The sequence below is a fragment of the Haemaphysalis longicornis genome, unplaced genomic scaffold, assembly GCF_048455015.1.
Source record: "Haemaphysalis longicornis isolate Haplotype H1 unplaced genomic scaffold, Haemaphysalis longicornis Haplotype H1 scaffold_9, whole genome shotgun sequence".
NCBI lineage: Eukaryota > Metazoa > Arthropoda > Arachnida > Ixodida > Ixodidae > Haemaphysalis > Haemaphysalis longicornis.
The window spans coordinates 150,164,250-150,186,772 of NW_027526460.1; the positions used below are offsets into that span (position 1 = coordinate 150,164,250).

Consider the following 22,523-nt stretch of genomic DNA (forward strand, 5'->3'; position numbering starts at 1 on the left):
GGCGCGTCAACTGGCGCGCTTACGAACAAGGCAGCAACAGCGCTACTACACGCACCGTTACAACCTCCATCACAGGACTGTCGTTTTCAAACCCGACGAACGAGTCTGGGTATGGGCTCCTGTTCGACATCGAGGACTCTCTGAAAAGCTCCTCAAACGCTACTTTGGTCCCTATAGAGTTTTGCGCCAACTTAGCGACGTAACCTATGAGGTTGTGGACGACGGAATCGTTTCGCAACGCCGACGTAACCACCGCCCTGACGTCGTTCACGTCGTGCGTATGAAGCCCTACGTGACACGTTGAGGGACAATGCCTCGAGCGCGTTCATTTTTTTCCAGAGCTTTGCACGCATCGGGACTTTGCTCTCTCAACGGGGGGGATGTCACGTAGATATGTATCAAGCAGCGATCCCCTGCTTGCAGTATGCGGGATCGCCGTGCAGTGTTCAATCCCCAGCGAGTGTTACGTGCTCTCTTCTTGCCAGCCAGGTGTTCGAAGACGACGATGCAAGTGTGTGGGTCCACCGCTCGTGGGCCAGAACGATTCAGCCATCTTCGCTGAGACTCACCGTGCTGCCTGTACTCTTTGGTGTAGCGCTACGCCTAATAAATAGGTGCATCTCCATCCTGCTGTATACCCCTCCGTCTACCTACATTTATGAAGCAGGGGATCGCTGCTTGATATATATCCACGTGACAATATCAGTGCATTCGTGCCTCCAATATGACAGTTATTGGGACACGCTGAAGGCAAGAAAAGGTTTAAAAGCAGCAAAGTATGAGCAAGTTGTTTTCGGAAACAGCGTACTGCACTACAAAACTAACTTGGTATTATGTCGCACAGCTTGAATGAGGTGATCACGGTTGCACAACGATTGTGTAAGAGGCGGTACGTTGGATTGTTCGGCAAGAAAACACTTCCCAGCAAATAAGGCTACCTTGCAAAAGACCCATTCATATCTAATGCGCAAGAGTAAAAGAAGTTCAATCGCATGAAGGAGAAATAAAACTGCAGGTGATGATGGCACAACAATGGTCCCATAAAAAATGGAGATGATGTACTCTAAACACTTGCGAAATATAGTAACAGAAAAGCTCCTTGATCTTTTAGACGCAGTTACTTGAAAGTAATATTGTACCTTATAAAATGGATAAGTTTTATTACGCAATGAAAGTTTATTATTTATTTATTTTTGTTTGTTTGTTTAGTACCCACAGCGTCTTGCGACATTACAGTAGGGGGGTGCACGAAAAAGGCACCCACAAGAAGTACGTATTAGCAAGCAAGAAAGCAAGTTACAAGGAAACGCATATATACATTTAAAATAGCCCAAGACATACGACGAAAAATTACTGCATTATTACAATAATTAAGAAAAAGGCACTCACAAGTAATTTGCGTAAGCGGTAATCGAAGGTTCAAATAACGACAGAGCAATAGAAAGGGCATATAACATTTTAGATAGTCCTGAGACACACAACGTGAAAAGACTGCATTGGTACGATATTCAAAAAACAGCGCGTGCTTACGCTGCAAAAATACAATTCACATACTATTACAAGAAGCAATTACAGAATAGTGTGTGCACTTGACAGGTGTTTTGCGGAAACAGCAAAACTTGCGCGGCAGCAAACACATGACAATGTTAGTTTAGGCCTTCGAGTGACCTAACTGTAGACAAAGGACGTGTTACTAGAATGGTGTACAAACAATTAAGAAGGTAATCTGTTCCACTGGCGAATGGTTTTAGGTGAAAATGAGTCAAGGAAAGCACTGGACTTACAATCTATCTCACGAACTTTATAAATATGGTCTATGCGGGCGGATATATGTAGTGAGGCGAGAAAATATCCATTCACGCGGCATACCATTCAGTGAAAAATAAACGTCATAATATAATTTTAAGCGAAATACAGTTCTACGATGCTGAAGTGATTCCAAATTCAGTAAATTCAAGCGGGCATTTCTACTAACATTTCTTTCTTTGGCAATTTTCCTAACACATACCTGGTTGCGTGGCTTCGAACTTTTTCCAATTTTGCTTTATCAAGAAGGGTTGGCGGGTCACACACTGTGCAAGGATATTCGAGTATCGGCCGTATGTTAGTTTTGTACAATAGTTCTCTGGCAGTTTGCGGTTACGTGCTTGTGCTGCGGTGCAGAAAACCCAATGTTCTTGAACCTTTACGCGCAATATTGAATGTGGCTGTGCTAGCACAGTGTAGATGTAAAGTAAATTCCTAAGTGCTTGAATTCCCTTACAAAAATTAATCAGCAATGTCTTATTTTATGAATTGCGTAGTGGACCATTTCTTTTCTGCTAAGCTTACTGGAGACAGTTTGTTCTTGGTTTAATGACATCCCCCATTTTTTCGCACAAAGTGCTAATCCTATTCAGATCATTTTGAATGGCTTGGGTACCACTTTCACAAATAATTTTCCTATACAGCACACAATCGTCAGCGAAAAGCCTCATAGATGATGTAATGTTATCACTGATATAATTGATATAAAGTAGAAAAACAAAGGCCTCAAGAGCGATCCCGGGCGCACCCCTGACGCCACGGCGGAGGTATGAGAGGCAGTACCATTGATGATTACGTATTGTTGTCTACGGTAATGTACGCTGGAAGCCATGACAAATTCCTAGGGGTGATGCCATACAGAGATGTTTTTTTAATATTAGTTTATGTGGTACTACATCAAATGCTTTCTTAAAACCTAAAATGCAGTCAACGTATTCACGACCATCAAGTGTTAGTGCGATATGACGCGTGAACTGTATTAGTTGAGTGATGCAAGATAAACCTTTGCGAAATCCGTGCTGCGACGAGTTAAACGGGGCGTTATTTTCAAAGTGTTTTACTATGTTGCTACACAATATATGTTGTAAGGCCTTGCAGCACACACAAATTAGAGAGATAGGGCAGTAATTCGCCACAACAGAACATGGACCGGTCTTATGAATTCATGTGGAAGGACGCCCTCTTGGAAAGATTTTTCAAAAATTATTCTTAACTATGGTGCAACAGAAGACGCACAAGACTTTAGCAATGCATTTGGTAATTGGTCTGGGCCAGGTGCTTTCGAAACGTTTAAGTTCTCCAGCAGTTGTTTCATTCCGCTTGGGTCAAAAAGTATATCTTCTATCGGTTTTTGAACAACAAGGGTACGTATGCTATGTTGACCAGTCGTCGATAGCGCCGTGCAAAATACAGAACTAAAATAGCGATTCAAACATCCCGCTTTCTCGAAAGCTTCCTCCGTAACACTGTCACCTTCAACTAGAGTTGGAATAGACGTACTGTCTTTTTTACTACTTTTCATGGATATCCGAAGGTGTTTTGGGTTCTGTTTAAGCTGATGTTCAAAAAAATTGGAAAATCGAGACTTGGCTTCTGCTATGGCTGATTTGACGTTGTTAAACATTCTTTTAAGCTTTTCTGCATTTTCTGCGCATGGACTATGCATAAAAAGCTTAAAAATCCTCTGGTTTCGTTTTGTTAGACGGTGTAATTCTTTTGTGGACCAAGATTTCTTTCTGCAACGTCTTGGAGATAGTGACCATCATTGGACATACTGATAGCGTAGGTCTACAATTTTATTTTTCAGGATATGCAAGAGCTGATTTACAGAATGTGATTCTGCCAACGTTTCAAAAGTGGGGAAGTAATTATTTAAGGCGGCATTGATTTCTGCTATGCTAGCTTTTCAAACATTAAACATTTTCTGGCAGTTCTTATTCTACGAGTTAGTATTCTTATGTTCATTTCACAAAGGACAGCCTGGTGATAACTAATACCAGGCATAATGACAGTTGATAGTACCCGTTCAGGTGCGTTGGTTAAAACGATATCTAGAATGTGGTTGCCTCTGGTGGGCTCTAATACTATTTGTGGTAGTGAAAGCAAGTTCACGAAATTAACCATTAATGTGATAGGGCTACCAGATATTCCTGGCAAAGCCGGCTGTCGATGCCAATCAACTTCGGGTAGGTTGAAGTCTCCACCTAAAACGACATGTTATAAGGGGAAAATGAGAAAATTGGGATAAGTATTCTACGCCGGATGTTGGTGGACCGTAAAAGGTGCATACCGATAGGGACTTCCCATGGCAAAATCTTAAGTGGCACCATACCGATTCGCAATGAGTAGTGACCATATCACTTTCTAAGGATGCAATGTTGCGGTAGACTAAAATAAACACCCCGCCTCCGTCACCACTCCTATCATTTGTGTAACATTCGTAATTTTCAGGGAATACCTCATCGTTTGCAATGTCTTCATACAGCCTTGATTCAGTGCGGATAACAACAGACGGCTTTACTGTCCGCTACTGCTACGGCAATTTAGAAACAGAACTGAGAGCGTAGTAGGTGGTTTGATGCAAGGTCATATACGCTTTACAACCTGGTTCTTTTTTTCGCCCACTTTGTTTTTGTCAAGATATAGTACGTCGAGTCTACGGTTAACACGCGTTTCCTCCTGTTTATGAAGTTTAGCAAATTCCCAAAGTAATTTTTTTTTCCTTCGTACTTGTTCCGACAAATCTTCTGACAGGATGATTCCACTGTCCTTTAGTATTTTTGCAGAAGTTAGGATAGCTTCTTTTTCCTTGAACGACGCAAAGTTAACAGTCAGTGGTCGCTTACGTTCTGGGTTGAATTTTCCGATCGTATTAGCCCTAGCGATAGTTTGAGGGTTAATTTGTAATTTCTGTGTACATACTTTCTGTACACCTTTTTCGGAAGCTGTCCAGATTTCCGTGGCATCTTTATCATTGATGCCAAAAAAGAGGACGTTGCAGTGCCTACCCCGGTTTTCCAGGTCGTCGACCTTTGCCCGTAACGTCTCTATGACATTTGGATTTTCATCAAACCTTTTTCTGCACTCAGTTACCGTGGTGACGACATTTGCTAATTCAGGAAACTTTTCTTTCAAGTCCCAAATCCGTTTCGTCGAATTTTCTTGTCGACAAACCAGAAAGCTTAGGCTTTCTCGTTTGCCTAAATAAATCTAACTGATCTTTGATATCTTTTTGTTCGTAAGCAACTGAGTTTAGTGTAAGCTTTTTCGTAGGTCCGGGGTTTACCTCCACATCACCACAACGTAGCAGTAGCAAGAAATAAAACGCAGCTCTTTGCAAAAGAAGAAATTCTCGCCTCAAACGCGTTCTACATAGTGAATGTTTAACCGCACAGTTGAAAAGCACTTGGGGTGAAACCGCAAAATAAAGGCTGCAACATTTTGGGACGTAAAAGTGGCAGAACCTAACTGCACGAGAAGCAGAATAATCGTGAGCGGCACGACCGTAGTTGTGCCGGTTCCACGCCCCAGGGCCGCAGTGGTGGATCCGTCCTTCTGTAGTCCCAAGTCGGGCTCGCCGGCGGCCTAAGGTGTGAAGACCAAATCCGTGTACTTGCCGTACTCAGCTGGGGGCATGTTCAGTTCGCGGCGACGTTGCTTCTTTTGTTCCTGGTGACCCTTGCGCCGATGGGATGTGCGCTGGCTCTACGAGGACGGCAAGCGATGCCAGCGAGATTGCAGTTGCCAAAAAAGGGTCACTCAGTGAAAAACAGCACGTCACCTGCACGAGAAGCAGAATATGCGTGAACGCCACATCCATAGTTGTGCTGGTTCCCCGCCGGCACAGAGTTAGTGATAAATTTGCGTCAAACACCTTTTTATTCTGCCAGTATGCGTTGCTGAGCCAATTGCAACTGGTCGTAACTAATTTTGTTGGTACCAGTATCTTGTTCACGAGACCATTTACACGCAGCAGGTTTGGCTTTGCCTGCTCCGCATAGAACAATGCATCTCCTAAAGGCTGAAAAACACATGCCGCACGAACTACAAAAATGATCTGCTTCGGATGCTTCATGTATGTGTTTGTCTTGAACAAAAATTCGCATAAATTTGAAATCTCGTGGATCTACTGATCTTGCGAACAGCTTCCTCTTGTGATAGGCTTATTTAGGCTCTATTTTTATTTATTTATTTATTTATTTATTTATTTATTTAAACAATACTTTGACCCAAGAATGGGCCCAAGCAGTAGTGGTGGTGTTACATTGTGTTGAGACCAAGTATACCCTTTCTAGCGCGGTAAAAACCGTCTGAACCGAGGAATACAAAATCATTTTGGAAGGCATGTGACAAAGAAGAACAAAAAAGAGAAATCAGACATTTCATTAAAGCATATCAACCTACTACTGCAGAAAGAATTTCAGGGGAGAGAGAGAGAATAACTTTATTTCTGGTGAGGCTGAGTCCTAGCGCATGTCCCCCAGGGGAAGAAGGCGCGGCAGGTAGTCCTGAGCCCTAGTGGTGATCAGGAGCTGTAGCTCGGGCGATGAGCTCCCGGAAACCTCCAACTAGGTAGTGGGAGGTTTGGGTAAACGGAACGGGGGTAAACGAGGGCATTCCCAAATGGCGTGAAGCGTGGTGTCTCGAGCGCCGCATGCAGGGCCGTTTGGTTGGGGATATAATGTGGGATAGATACAGTGGATGGCGTGTCGGCTGGGAAGGGAATGGGTATGTAATTGTCGCCATAATTGGCCTATAGAACTGTGACCCGACCTCCCCTTTACACATTCATACGCCTCATACCCAAGACCCGCGCCACACAGCCCACCTGCATACTAAATGTGTATAGCTCTCCACGACTGTCACAAACTTTCCACGAACTGTTCCGACTCTCTATAACACAGGCGAACAAACCCCCTTAATAATTACCATAGATTTGAATGCTCTTCACCCAGTTTGGGGTTATTCGACTCAGAACATTAAAAGGCAGACCTTATGGGAAACAATACAGCATCACCTCCTCACCATTGAAAATGAAACCAACATTCCAACCCGGGACGGCACCAGCACACGGCACACACACACATCTGCAGACCTCTCCATTGCCAAATATACCCACCGCACCACGTGAAAACGTTTGCACCATATCCTCGGCAGAATATCCTTGACATCACGACTACTACTACACCCCTTATAGGGAAAAAAAACCGACCGCACAAAATAATCTATTGGAACCGGTTCCGAACTACCCGCACGAAAGCACTTCCCATCAACCCAACACCTCAATCATTCAGCCTAACGGAGTGGATACGCGGAATGCACACCGATATCCAGAAACATAGCTCTACGCTTTTAGCTTCAACACCCTCCGTTACTCTAGACAACAGACTGGCACATCTCCTCAGTGCGCACCTGGGTCTGAAAAAGAGGTGGAAGACGCAACGCTACAATAGGAAGCTACGCCACTGAATTGCCTTCCTAGAATGCGAAATCGAGCATAATAGCATGCAACTGCAAACCACCGCTTGTGGACGCATGTGCGACAACATTTTTAAAGCCTTCAGTATGAAAAATAATGGCGTGTTCTCAGGCACTTACTCGACCCCGCCAAACATCCAAAACACAATTCCAAGCACGCTTCAACCTATTGTCCCATAATATCATGGAAGACGACCATACGTGGCCGCAAATTCTTACCCACACTTACATTTCGCCGCCGGAACCACACGCGCCTTCTGTAACATACTCCAGGATACCAAACTCCCAACTAGACACCGCATTCACATTCGCCAATCTGCAATCTGTCCTACATACCCTCACCCGTACCACGACACCTGGACCAGATGGTATAACATACACTACCCCCCGAAACCTAGAACCTTACTCCCACCAACAACTCTACTACTACAACCACTGCTGGCAAACTGGGCACGTACCAACAGAACTTAAACATACCACCGTAATGCTGATCCCCAAGCCTCACAAATCTGTCTCAGCGCTCAACCTGCGTCCCATTTCACTCAGTTCATGCATCTGCAAACTCTTAGGACAGATGATAGTATCTCGCCTTAATTACCACCTCGATCAACAGCGCCTTCTCCCCAATAACATGTTCTCCCCGATTACACCTCGCAACCAACGACACCCCCCTCCAAATTTATCATCAACTACTCAAAACACTCCCGGATCAAGATACGCCGGTAATGGTTACCGTAGATATAACGAAACCTTTTGATCGGATCTCTCACTCAGCTATTCTGTCCTCGTTAAATAACTTGAAAGTAGGCACAAATCTCTTCAATCTCGTTCAATCCCTTTACGTGAACCTACCGCCTCCCATAAACTAGGCAATAGACAATCCCCAACGCTGCACCTTCCCAACCGTGAAACCCCCAAAGGTTCAATCTTATCTCCCACACTGTTCAACATAGCTCTCATCTCTCTCGCTGCCGCACTCACCAACATACCCTCACTCCACAGTAGTCTATACACCGACGATATAACAGTCTGTCTAACTCAGTGCAGTGACACCCAACATGTAATAAAGCCTTTAAACCGCAACGGACACCATACACAACTTTGCCCACTCAGCTAGCCTATCATGCCCACCTGAAAACTCACACATGCCTAACTACTTGCCGCCGCCCAAACCCTGACCTCCCCCCGTACAAATTCACATCTATCACCAGCCAATAACATCTAGGCCATCCCTTACCATACTTGGACTGACCCTACAGCAAACTCAAGGCAACTCTTCCACAATACAAACACTCAGCCGACAAGCGACACAAATTGTAGGACTTATCCGCCGAATCACCGCCCGTGGCCACGGCCCTACCGAAAATAAGCGAACTTGTTACACCTCTCTTCAACACACGATTCACATACTCCAAACCTTACTTATCACGTAGAAATGCGGAACTCGACAAATTAGAAGCCTTGCAGCCCAGGGTATACAGACCAGCACTTCTCCTTCCGCCTCCTTTCACCTGGAACATTTAACACGATCTCGTGAGCTCCTCGAAGCTCCCTGCCTGAGCCAACTTGCTCGTCTGTCCAAACATCCTCCACCTTCCCCGTCACATGCATCCTACCCAATACGCAGTCCGTAAGGGCCCGATCTTTGGCGCACTTCCGCCTATCCCTCCGCCCCCCTCCCAATTTCCAGACGCCGCAGAACATAGACACCGCTGTCGCTATTCGCTATCGCTATTATTACAGGAATATTATTAATTCGCTGCCGCAATTACTACAGGAGACAGACCGATCACAGCAGCGGCAGCCACCATCAGCACGGCCACGAGGCCGAAGAAGCGGCAATAGCTCTGGCCATAACACACCAACCACCCCCCTCTGACATTATCTCCGATTCTGAGACAGCCGTACGAAATTTCGCGCAGTGGCACATCTTCCCTGCTAGGCAAATTCTCCTATCTCGCCCTCCTCCCAACAAAATCATAATCCTTCACTCGACCCCCGGCCACGTGAGCTTTGGCGGTGCGGAAACGGCTCACCTGGCCGCTCGGGGACTCGTTTACGAGCACCAGTCGTGGACGTCTCACAGCACGGCGCACGAAACGCTCGCCAACCCTTGCTTACTTTTAGCGACATTACCACACACTACCGCCTACAGGGGTTAGAACTACCCCCCCCCCCTCCCTTCACGAGGGAGATTATTCCAATCGGGTACAGTCCCGGGAATGCCTAAGACTTTGCGCTGCTGGGCACGACGTCGCGGGTTCGATTCCCTGCTGCGGTGACCGCCTTTACGATGGAGGCGAAAAGCAAGAACGCCCGTGCGCACGAGATTTCGGCGCACGTTAAAGATCCCCAGGTGGTCAAAATTAAACCGGAGCCCTCCACTACGGCGCGCCACATCGCCTGCGTTGCGTCGGCGTGTGAAACCCTACAGTCAATCAATCAGTTACGGTACAGGGAAACAATGAAGGCTTAAAAGGGTTAGCGCGCATTGAGATTGGCGTGAACTTAGCGGAATGATAATGCCTGGTGGGATGCGATGACAACGGAGTGAGTAAGGCCGATACGCTAAGAAGAATAAATGTAACCTTTACAATTTTTCTTCGAGATTTCGGTGTTGGTATTTCGGTAAATTTCATAAGTTTTGTTAGACAGTCGAAGCAGCGGTATCGACTGTGTATGAAACGAACAGGTAATTTTGGAATTTTTTTCAAGATTAATAATGTCTTTAACACTATGCGGGTCGCAAACGACGCATACGTAATCTAAGCGTCGTCGTATGATTGTATTATACGCAATAAGCGTTTCGCTCAAAGGGAAGCGCTTTAGTCTCTCTCAGCCATCCTGTTTTCCTTGAGGTGACTAGCATACTTTTAGTATGCTTGTAGACCAACTTAAATTATCATTTATCGTAATCTCACGATATTCGAAACTGTTGGTTTCAGAGATAGGAAGGCCATTATTCGTGTACTGACATTCATATGGTTGCTTTTTGTTAGTAATGCACATAAATACGGTGTTGTCAGCGTTTAGTTCATGTCCCATTGGTTGCGCCATTATTATTCCTTCAAGGCTGTCACTTGGAACTTCCTGATTTTTAAGGGAATTGATAGTTGTGAGCAAAAAGCAGTCGTCAACATAAAATCTGATTTTAACCCCCTCTTTAACGCAAGTGCTAAATCAATAAAACAAAGCCCGAACGTAGCAATTCAAGGACACGATTCTGCTCTATCCTCTACTAAGGCCACTACCTTGCTCTCTCCACTCCTTGCTCTATTTTCTTCTCGAGGACTGAGGCCACTTATCCTAGGCGCAGACGTCTCGTTGCAAATCGAAAGAATATTTTGTTAGCAAAATAGTAGTCGTGCCGCAGTTGGCACGTTCGCTAGGGGAGAAGGTTTCCACGTTGCTTGCTCTTACGAATATTGAAAAAATAAAACTGTGAGAGATGAGAGATGAGATGAGAGATGAGAGATGAGGTAAGTATATTTTACTGTTTCCTGAAAAAATTGCGCAATGTTATTAGATACCTTGGGTTTCCCTGGAAGAAAGACTTCCTTTTTCCGGGACTATATAAAAACGGGTTCAATAGTATCAGTACGATAGGTTATGACCACTTTTGCTTGGTTTACTGACAAGCTGTTTTTATGAAGGATACCAGTCAGCAAAATAGTGAAACTACAGATGTAGCGCAGAGCTAGTTTCCATCATGTTGTTGAGTTTTGTATATGCAAATCAAGAAATAGGGTCATGGCATGCTCCGCATCAGAGTCTCCCGGCCTATATTTGCTCAGATTATTCTGTATTTTCAGCATGACATTCCAACCCTATTTGTAATAGGTAGGAAGATGTAAGGTAGTACTATTGCTTTCTGTGCTTATTTTGTAGTATAACTTGCTTTCAAAGAAGAATTGTGTTTTGAATTTTTTTTGCTGGTATTTAGTCTTTGCCAAAATTTTCTGGATCATGTCGAAAGTTCACAGTCCACAAAAATTCAATGTACAAGCTAACCTCTCCAGCGAGCCTACGCTTTTTTTTCTTAGTGTCATCAAGTAGTTTTGTCGCGGTTAAAAGTTTAAGCTCACTCTCTGAATTCTTTGCGAACCAAAATGCTTAGGTTTTGCCTAGAAAAGTTTTAACAAAGGCTGTAAGCGGACGGGCAGAACGAATCACTGTTATAGGCAATCCTATTGCTCATACGACAAATACGAGGTAATAAAGTGGAGTAAATTTTATATCCTCGTATAGTAGAATCGTCCTTCTAGTAGGATTTGTTTTATCGTGCAACAGACTTAACTCAGCGGTCTACATTTAAATGGGACTAAAAATCCGGGCAAATACACTTTAGCTACACTAACCATGCATCACGACACTGCTGTCATTACACAGCTGTTTTCTATTGTAAATTATTACCAAACGTTTGTGCACTTTTGGATTCTCGCAAAGCCAGAAGAATGCTGCTCCAATGCCTGCTCTACGCTTTTGTAAAAGCGGGACTCTTATTCCCATTATACCGAATCTCCGCCAGTTTAATTTTCGTTCGTAGAACCTACACCATTTTCGCAAACCTAAATTTTGGCCATTGTGGACGACATATCTTAGGTCTAACATGTTGTCCTGGACTACGTAGTTCTGGCTGCATTTACAGTGTGGTACGTGTAATCGACATGTGCTTTTCGTAGGGCTACATTTCTTAGGTGCGTTTGTTTTGTGATGCATTATGGAATTTTCCCTTCATTCTTTCCCTTACGCTCGGTTTCAGTTTTGCCGGATGAAACTTTTATAATATGCGCTGTTTGTTTATCACATCAGCGAAACACGGGAACGGTTTCGTTTTCTGATAGGCCCTTCGTACTCAAAGGAGCATGTTTTGGGCGTCATTTTGCGGTGTTGGGTCCCACGAGACACTGCATGTGGGCTCAGCCCAGGTTACAATATTGTATGCCGGAAAACGCCAACCTTGTTATGTCGCTTTCGCTCACATCGCAGGAAGAAGACCGGCCACGGGTGCTCGGGAACCGCTGCTGGACTATACTATGGACTTTGTGTTCCGTGGGATTTATCATAATAGGCATGCCGCTCGCATTTTACTTCACGTCACGTGTGGCTGGTAGTGTTCGTAAAACAGTTGCACCATCAAGCACTACTGCTGCGGTAAGTCATGGCGGATTTCTGTTACGGGGTCTCCTTACAAAAGACGAAATCACATCGCAATGCACGCCTCAAATACTGATAATCTTCCGAAATCAAAGCGGCACGAGAATCGTAAGCATGCAATTTCAACCAAAATGCACATATTTAGACACTACGACTTGTCTAAAAGTGGGAGCGCAATGTTATAAAAGGGACGCACGAAATACTAATTTTTAAGCACGTGTTTCCAATAAGCATGTGCTGATAACGTCTGCATGGTGACATTTCCAGTGCCACAGTAACCAAGTTAAACCGTTATGTGTGAGTATTACAAATACATTACTTCGGTCACTTTGCGCGGCCAGAACCTGTCACGAATACTCTGATTGGTTGTAATACTCAGAAATCAAAAATTCGTGTAATCGATCTACCTCATTGGCTGTGAACAGATGGCTGTGCCTGTGAATGGGTTGTGAGGCTCCTTTAGAGGCTAATCGTTTATGGGAGGGGAGGTGTTAGCCCCGTGTTACGTATTTCGGCAAACGTCATGAAGTATGGTTAGCAATTGTCGTACTTCTCTCTTTCACGGCGCGCCAGCGGCACAACAAAAGTATTAAAACCAATGCGTTCACACAAGCCCAAAAATTCCGAACACTGGCTTGATTTCCAGTGATGGTTTCAGAGTGAATGAACAGCTCACAAGTTCCGACCAGGTTGTGACAACAACCCCCCTCAACCACCTTCAATTTTTAGCGAACCCATGTAAGAAGATTCCTTGAGGGCGTAACGGCCAATTCCACAATTCGAATTTCTCGGCTATGCAAACATATCACCCTGATGTATGCAGGAACTCCGAAAGCTTGGCCTGGGAACAAAAGACCAGGCGCCGAAGCTCCCGTTCAACGCACCAATGTCTATCTACAGTGACACGAACAGAACTACTGACGGATGTGCCTTCACAAATCAGCCAGAAATGACGCACGCATGTGTCAAGACATTTTACTTTCGGCGTATCTTTTTATCCACCGAAGTCCTTTCTATCAAGAGGTTGAGCCAGCATTGTCTAATGGTGTTTTTCTACGGTAGATGCCACTATTAGTAACCTATAGTTTGAATTACAAAATTACACGTCACTTCTAGAAATATTAACGGCGAATTATACAGCCATGAGAGAATGCACGAGGAGCCTTTCTTTACTTGGAGCCGTGATACAAGTATATGCTCCCACACTAGCGTTTGCAGGATTGGCCGCGTTGTGACCGTTATCCCACTTCCGACCTCGGTGTTTCAACGGCTATTTCGCACGTCGCCCGCTGAGTGGACTGCTACATTGCCCTAGAATTGCAGGGTATTGTTGCTATGCTGTGGTACATTCTAATGCGAAGATGGTACCCAGATTGATATCAACGGGCGCGCAGCTGTCAAAGCGCCAAAATCACAATCATTGGCGTGCAGTGAAAACTTCTGCTGCTCAGCAGCTTTATTATTGATCTGGTGACGATCGAACTAAGGTCAGTCCTTTGTGTGATAGGGCGTCACTTGAACGAGAATTTCGGAAAAGAGGAACAGCAAGAGACTTGCACAGAAATTCACCCCGGTTTGCAACGTTGGTCTGAAGATTTTTAAACAACTTCTTTGCTAGTGCGTCCAGCATCGAGTCCACATTGTGCACTCTCCCTTTTTTGCATAACACGTAACTGTCGTGACTCACTCGTAAAAACAGCCGTCGACATTGAAAGCAGGTTTTCCTGAAGGGTTACAGGTATTCGAGGCTGATCGGAGTAGGAACCGGGTAGAGGGAACTGTGGTTTACAAAAACGCCGAGAAAAATTCGAGAAGCCACGAGTTAGACAAATGTGTGGACGACGCGAAGCAAGGGACCATGAGTTTGAATGGTATTTCAACAGGTCTGGGGAAATTCTAGTGCGGTGCTCGAAGAAGCGTCAGAAGCAGGGAATATGTAGTGACACGGCTACCGACAGACAATAAGGGAGGATTCTTGTAAGGTGGGAAACGACGAGGCGTTAAGTCACAGATGCCGCCGGAGCTCTGCTTACTACCTTTTTTCGACAGAGCAAGCAAATTTGCAGGACATTTTCCCCTCGATTAGGCACCAACACGATAAACAAGCTGTTCTTCTGAAAAGAAATATCATGTCACCTTTGCGGATGTAGTGTGCGGATTTGAATTGAGGTATCAACAGACTGCTTCCCCACGTTTATTCGCGCACTTTGTCTTGGATTGTGCGTTGATGTTCTAAACAGCTTGAGCCGTTGAAGCAAACGCGTCATGATGTTACGAGTAACAACAATTTCATCAGCGTTACCGCATCACAGTGACAGGAGAAGATCCTGATCCGTTTCATTTTATTTATTTATTTATTTATTTATTTAACGATACTGTTAGCCCCAGTGGGGCCGTTACAGGGTGGTAGACAACAAAACCAACAACACTAACAAAGCTTCTCAGCCCGATACAAAGACGCATTTTGATACACAAAACCAAGACCAAATTTGAGCACAGATACCATTTGCACGCAGTGGCAAGCTATGGCGACAATGAAAACAAGCAACAAGTGTTCAACAACGGGGTCTCATCGGCCAAGCAACATCCCCGCATTCAAGCGGCGCAGCAAGTGTTCTGCAATGGAATGCACAGGAACTACACCAAGAAACATGTGTAGAGTGCGTGCGCAAGACAGAAGCACGCAAATGCAAGAACACAATCCAACATTGGATCCAACAATCCCTGAAAGTGACGTTCTAAAATGATGGCAGCGCTGAACGGTTTTTGAAGATTAGAGACGTACCAGTCTTGTGCTTCCGGGTGTTGGGCGCTTGATGTATATCGTAAAGTGATCTGGCTTGAGGCCAGAGCTGAATCTGCACCTAAGTGCTGACTGATGGCTGCTTGTAAACTGGCTTGTTGACTCCCCATTGGCCTCAAACAATACATATTGCACACTTTGAGCCACTACCGGCTGAAACGAAGTGGTGAATGAACGCTGTTATGCTATGTGGCAGCAATCGTTTGCTGAACAAAACCAATACTTAGTAGAATAAACATCGAAGAACTTCCGGAAAAGAATATACAGCATCCGCAAAGCGCCGTGAAATTAACTGAGCCTGCGTGCAAGCTGCGATCAATTTTCTCAGGTTCAAATCTTTAAGGAAGTATTCATTCACATCGTCAGCATCCCGTATAAGATAGCTAAGGTAGTGGAGGGAAGGTTGCCATTTTTATTATCTCATGCTATAGTGACCTTGGTCGGATACTAGCGACGGCGGACTGACGCTCATTTTTAGCACAGGATAATGTTGCAGACCACAGTTAGAGACTGGTAATTTGTTATTTAGCCGTGAGCCTGTGCTTAGAGGATTCAAACCTTTCATACTCTTACATTCGAACATTCCAAAATTCAAAAATTTAAAATTTCAAAATGTCAAAATTTCAAAATTTCGAATTTCAAAAAATTCAAAAATTCAAAAATTCAAAAATTCAAACCTTCATACTCTTACACTGCGCAATGTCGTGATGGGAACCTGCAACACTTCCGCAACTTTTTTTCAAAATCCTTAATGGTTGCACAAGGTAGGCAGCCAACACATCCGAAACTTCGATAATGGGGGCGCAAAGTACCACAGCCGGAAATTACAGCTCTATGCCCAAGAAATACTTCAAAAATATGCCTAAAACATTTTTCTCTCTTACCTGGTAGTGGCGCTCTTCGACCGCCGGAATGACGTCAACGCCGCAGTGGTGTAGCTACTGTTGGCCACCCATCCTTCACTTGCTGCGATGAGCGCGTTCAACAGCCACTTCCCAAAGAAAGACGCAAAAGCAAAGCAGAAATGGGTGGTGCATCTGCTGCGACGACAAAATCACGCAGCTTCGCTCTGTGCTGGCGATAAGTACAGCTTCCACAGTGCTTCCAGACGCGACGGAAACAGGCAAAGCGTTTGTCGGCAGTGTTGCACAGTGCGTTGCCAAGAAAGTGCCAGATGGGTTAGTTCGGGTTCAAAATATTGTCGCAAATGTCGTAATATCTTTAAATAATGACGTCACTTGACGTCTCAGCCAACAGAACTGCGCGAAACGTCGTTTTTTTGCGTCCATAGCGCACGATACAGCTGTTACCTCCGTAGTCCGAACTTAGCCTTAGACCTGAAAGGCGTAACGAGCAAGTAATGTCACAAACTGTGGCTGAATTCCTGCGTATATGCTCACTTGATTTTAATGCGAAAGCTTCTTATTGTGACCCAAGGCGTCCGTCAAAAATCTAATGCATTTCCCCATATACTGGTTGGTCGAACGAAAAGCTCTATTACAATCTCTGGCCACCTGGCACGTGCGTGAAACCAGGCTTCCATTGCGTCAAAATAGCTACTTGAAAACCATGGAAAAGGACCGCTTCTAGATAAGAAAATACACGCATGTGTAGAAAGAGTACAAAGAAAGAGTAAAAAGTATAGCTTTATCTAATAAACAATCTACCGCTATACATTTGGATAGGTCGTGTATGGGTGTTCTTCGCACGCGACAAAGAGTGGCATGGGGTTTTTCTCGGTTAGTGGTCCGGGTCCTTGAATGTCTGGTGACCGATTGGAAGCACTTTTAGCAAAGGTTGAACGCGCCTTGCAGCCTCGCAAATGCTTAGCAGAGCCTTGGATTGGGCTGGTTGGTAGCGGTACTCCGTGATTTCGTGTAGCGCAAAAAACGTACAAGGACAAAAGGAGGCGACGGGTACTAGGGCGCTTGTGCCCATCCCCGCCCTCTGTCCTTGTCCATTTTTTGTGGTACACGAAGTCATGAACTCCTAAAATGCACCACGGCCGGGCTGGCAGCCCATTTTCTTAGACATCTATATTACCTGCACGAACGCAGCGTTGCGTCATTTATTTAGGAAAATCAACAACTGATCATCTGCCCATGACGCCCTTCCTAAATCTAGTAATAGCCAGCCGCACTCCTTTAAAGCAGCAATCCGCGTGTAATCTCAAAACGCGCGCGACCTGCCCTTCCGCCGCACTAGCAACTGTCAGTGCATTGCAGCAAGGAAGCACGCTTTGTTGCAGTTACGTGCAAATAATTCACTAAGGTCCGTATAATCTTTAATTTCCCGAATTTTTTTCCCAACGTCGGGTTGCGTCACCGCGGTGGAATTTAAATTGCTCCAATAGAGAAAAAAAATTGGTTTGCAATAAAACAGCTACGGCAACGCATAGTGTAAACAAGTGATCAACCAATATTTTGTATAGTTAAATGGACGGAGGTCGGACGAGCTGGGTGGTTTGGTGTGAAATGGCCCGAAGGCTACTTCAGTGTGTCTGTTGCGTGAGTCAGTTGTGCATCGTCCCAAGTGTGGTTTCATTACGTGTGGTTTGTTGTATTTGTGCTCAACACACTATGATTGTCGTGTTTTAAAAAAATTGGTGTTTGATGTGTGGCTTGAGGTCGGTGTAGGGCAGTGTTGGTATATTTACTGTATTCGTGAGTACAGCAGCACCAGCTATTCTACCTCCGACCTCATCGCCTACGATCCGCTCAGTGCCCTGAAACCTGACACTCAGACAGTTCGAGAATCGAGGCATATACAGAGATACTGGTTTTAAAACAAGTGTTATGGCATGACTTTTGGATGGCTTCGCGGCGGACAATAGGTGCACCACACTCAGAGAGTCTATAAAGAAGTCTTTTGGATAAGTGGCTTAGAGGGGCGCTGACACAAGAATTTTGTATCTTGTTTTTGTTTTTTTAGCGATAAGTAGCTTATGACCTATCTATCCTCTGTAAAAACCTCATCTGTTTCAGCGCGCGACAGTTATTTAATTAAAATCGTTTTTAATGCGACCAGTCGTAGTTTCGGTTTCAGCGGGTGCCTCGAGAAGCTGAACTTAACATAAACAAAGCTTCCCACGTTACTTTCGGACGGATATCGCAGAACAGACCGGCAGTAGCTCTGTAGATTCCGCGTCGGCGGCAGTTTCTGCTATGGCCCCTACGTACTGATATCATCAGCCGCGTACTTAAAAATCGAACGTGGACGTGATGCAGCCGCCGCGAGCTGAAGTAGCTGCCGCGGCTAGAGAACAACCCGCGACGCTCGAGACAGTGGGTGGGAAGACGCGCGCTCTTTAGCAGCAGGCCAGTCTGCCTACAGGTCTGCTTACTGTTGTGTTAGGCTTGACACTGCGGCTGATATTCGATTGCCGCTCTCGTAAGCGGCACAGATGCCGATTTTTAATGCAACCCGCCATCGCATCCTTAACTCCTATGAGCTGCCATGTTTGGGACGGGAGTCCGATGTACTGCAGCGGCAACATGCTACTGCTCTTTGTACCTGCGCCGGCCTGCGCCACCTTGCGGCCATGGCCGTCGCCTACGCAACGACCGTGTGACGCGCTCAGTGCACTTTCCGCGTCACCGGCGCGCTTTTCTGTGCAGTGTGATAAAAAGCAATAAAAATAGAGTGCCTAGAATCGCTGTAGAACTTTGGTCGCGCACAGCTGCGCGATGAGCCAACGATATCCCGGAGCATCTGGCGCCAGCGATCAGATCATTGCTCGAGAGCAAAAGCGGCGGGCCGGCAGTGAGGAAGCGGCCAACACAAACTGGTGTCGCGTTTGGATATTGTTTATTTAGTCCACATTTGGGGAAAGTCGATTGCGCGAGGTCCTCTGCTAGTTTATCTGTTGCGTTTCGCACATTTTAAACTTGATGTTAAATATGTTCTGGGCTGTATTTACCGCTGATATTAAAGACGATAGTCTTTCTTGGGCTACTTAAACCCAGAAATTTTGGTCTGTCTGTATGTCTGTCCGTCTGTCTGTCTGTGACCCGATTCAGCCACCAGGCCAAAGCAAAACAATGCCTGCGCAATAGTCTTATATAGTCACAGCTAAATCTACCCGTCTATGTCCGGTGGAATGTTCATACTTGTCAACATTGTTGAAGAAGAACAAGACATTACGCAAATATGCGACACCAAATCAATACAGAAGTGATATTTGCAGTGTTCCTTTATCAAAAATCAAACATGCTTGACTTCTGCGAAATTAAATACTTCATCAACTTCAGCAAAAAAATTCACTCCGCCGTCGCCTGCTGTCGCCCGCGCCACTATAGCTTCTGGCGCCATTTTAAGAAATCAACCGGCAACAGTTACGCAAGGTTCCACTAGATAGGTTCCACGTTCTGCTTGCAACGCACGTGGAGTAGGGAAACGCGTTTCTATAAACGTTGAAGTAGGGCGCCTCGATTCACGCTCGTCTTTGCCGTACGGCAGCGTTCGCATCGAGACCCCCGGTTTGAAGCAGTGGAACGCGGGAAATTTAAAATGATTTAAACAAACATTTGGCGTCTTTACCTTGGGAGGAGCGCGACGCAAGAGGAGCAACATGAGAGGTGAGCGGGAAAGCGAAGGGAGGCATTTACTTCGCAAAAGCCGATAAAGACTATCGTCTTTTGACGGCATTTGCAACGAAAGGAGCAGATACGCGGCCAATTTTTGGCAGATAGATGATGTATCTGGGTTCATACCCCATCAATTTCCGCAGTTATCTCGTCGCCAAAATTTTGTGGTAGTGACCTGCAACGAGAAAAATGCCGTATGCCTCCGCCGTAAACCCACTGTATGGTGCTACGGGTAATAAAGTTTGGACTGTGTGCAGCACAAGACACTGTGGGGGCAGTTTTTAACGATTCGCTGTAACATTCTGCACGTCGATATTTTACTGTAAAAAGAAGCAGTACTGTAGAAAGTAATTCCTTGGCAATCAGATTTTCTGAAGCTTCTCAAATAACAGGTCGCACGGCCAAAAGCGGTGCTGCCATAGTGTTAAAAGAATAGCACAGTCCGTCTTAGACGTGTCTAAAAAAATACAGCAACTTCAAACGCTTCCTCTCTCCCTCTGTGTCAGAGACAAGCATAAACGAACGGGTGGTTTAAAAAGTTCGGTGTTGTGGAGGTATCGTTTAACCAAACTTTAAAGGGTGGGTATTAATTGCTGAAATTGTGGGGCGTATAAAAGTAACATACGTTAAGCTAAATACAGTTAAGCTAGGTACAGTTAGGCTAAGTACAGTTTCTTGTATTCGGTGTAAAGACTTTCTACGGGGATGTTGTGGAAAGCGCCACACGAACAGCGAAGCCCCAATTTCAGCTCTATAGTCGAGCATTTCTAGCGCCGTTCTCGGGGCTGAGTCATACACAACAATGCCGTAGTCCATCCTGGACCCTACCAAGGTGGTATGAACGCGCAATACGAAGCGCTTGTCTGCATCTTTTGACTGGCGCGATAGGTCCTTCATGCTATTTGTTTTTAGCCATCTGTGTTAAGTTGTTTAATGTAAGGAAAGAATATGACTTTTTCGTCCAACACTAACTAAAAACTAGTGGTCCTTTATTATGGGAATTGAGTCACCTTGAACGTTAATATCAGGATACGGCCGGAGTTCGCACCTCTTACTTTCCGCAAGACTAAGTTTAAAACCATTGTGTCATCCCAGGAAGCACATTTTTTTAATTAACTATGGTCAAGACGTCATATGGACATGTTACATCATCTGAAAGACGTTTGAACATGGTCCAGATAAATTGAACTAGAGATCGAGGGTGCGAATGCCTTCTGACTCAAATTCATCATAATTATACACAACGTGCAGCTCAAACGTTTGTCGTCAGGTGCGCCATTATATTGCACGAGAATGTTTCGGTGTGCTGATCCGACTCTGACGTGAAACGTTTGTGTTATGATTACCCTGAGGATAGGCCGGAAGGAGAAAGGGGGAAAAGGCGCACAGATATGGCCGCAGCGCGGAGCGCTGCGAGAAAGGAGTTCGCGCAATGCTAGCATGGAGACAACGGGCTTCCCAATAAAAATTGGGGAAGCGAAAATACTTCTATAAGGTTGCCCGCTCCCTCGTTCGCGCCGGGCCCACACAGCCGTTGCAGTGGCGGGTGCAGGTGGCCGCTCGCTTGTAGCCCCTCATTTCGTAGTCGCTCGTATGTAAGCTTGTTTAGAGATGTAATTAGGAAAGGTGTTAGACATGTCACCTGATATGCCAAAAAAGCTGAAGTATTTAACACTTCCATAGCGGCGTGTCGTATCATAAGCGTTTTCAATATGATCACTTCTGGACCGCTCCACCCTGAAGACTGCCTCGTAGCTCTCGAAAAGGCCATTACATTCGAAAAAGTACACGTCTCTTCTAAACCACGTTCTCGAAAAGCTTGCGCAGGCTGCCGGTCAGAGCAATCGGTCGATAACTTGCCGGACAGGATTGGTCCTTCGCTTCCTTCAGAAATAGGGTCACTCTAGGCCCCCTCCAATTCCTAGGAAGGCGGCCCAAAAGCCGTATATTGTTAAGCGGAGATGTTTTTAAAGTGCATCGCGTGTACGTGTTGAATAATAGTGTACGTAGTTTTGTCTGCACCTGGAACCGGCGGCTGCGATGTGATCAGGGCAGCCCAAAACCTATGGCGTGTAAATCCACAGTTGTAACCTGAATTTGACTTGTAGAATAGGTGCTTCTTTTCAACCCACATTTTATGTTTTATAAATACCTGTAGTGTGCAGAACTGAATACATGCTCGAGGTGTTGTGCAAGTGTTTTAGCCTGATCTCCAAGTGAGTCAGTCTCCTGTTGAGCTAACCAAGGGCAGCTTGTGTGTCTTATCTTCTGCAAGTTTGCCCTTTTGTGTTCATACCTTGTGTGCGTCTGCGTATGAATTCATTATTTTAAGAAACAGCGTATGGCACGATCGCGCGGAGTTCAATGGGAGAGACCTTTGCGGTGGACTGGACGTACATAATCTGGTGTTGACGGTGATGATGAGGCATGAGGCCAGCTCCCTCGTTTTGCCTCTAGCCGCACACGCGTTAGAAGAGCCTTTGCTCGTTTGGAAGATATGAGGTTTTGCGATGTGGGGTTGCGACGACGGATGCCTCTGGCCTTGTTCTGCGCTTCCCGCACCAGCCTATAGCCCTCGTTTCAGCAAGACCTTCTTGGGTTGCGTGCCGCAAGAGAGGCGTGTGGAATCGACCATTCCGCGTGGTCGAGTATGCGCGCCGTAAAAAGATCGTCACTCCCTTCCCGTGTAGGTG

At 45.4% G+C, this 22,523-nt stretch overlaps 1 protein-coding gene across 1 annotated transcript in view; it reads left to right on the forward strand.

Annotated features, from left to right (window-relative positions):
- LOC144152651 (uncharacterized) overlaps positions 1–22,523 on the forward strand; it is an 85,407-nt gene that overhangs the window by 57,251 nt on the left and 5,633 nt on the right. Inside the window, exon 4 of the mRNA XM_077684018.1 lies at positions 12,274–12,438. Coding sequence (XP_077540144.1) covers positions 12,274–12,438 — 165 coding nt within the window. The remainder of the gene's footprint in view (positions 1–12,273; positions 12,439–22,523) is intronic.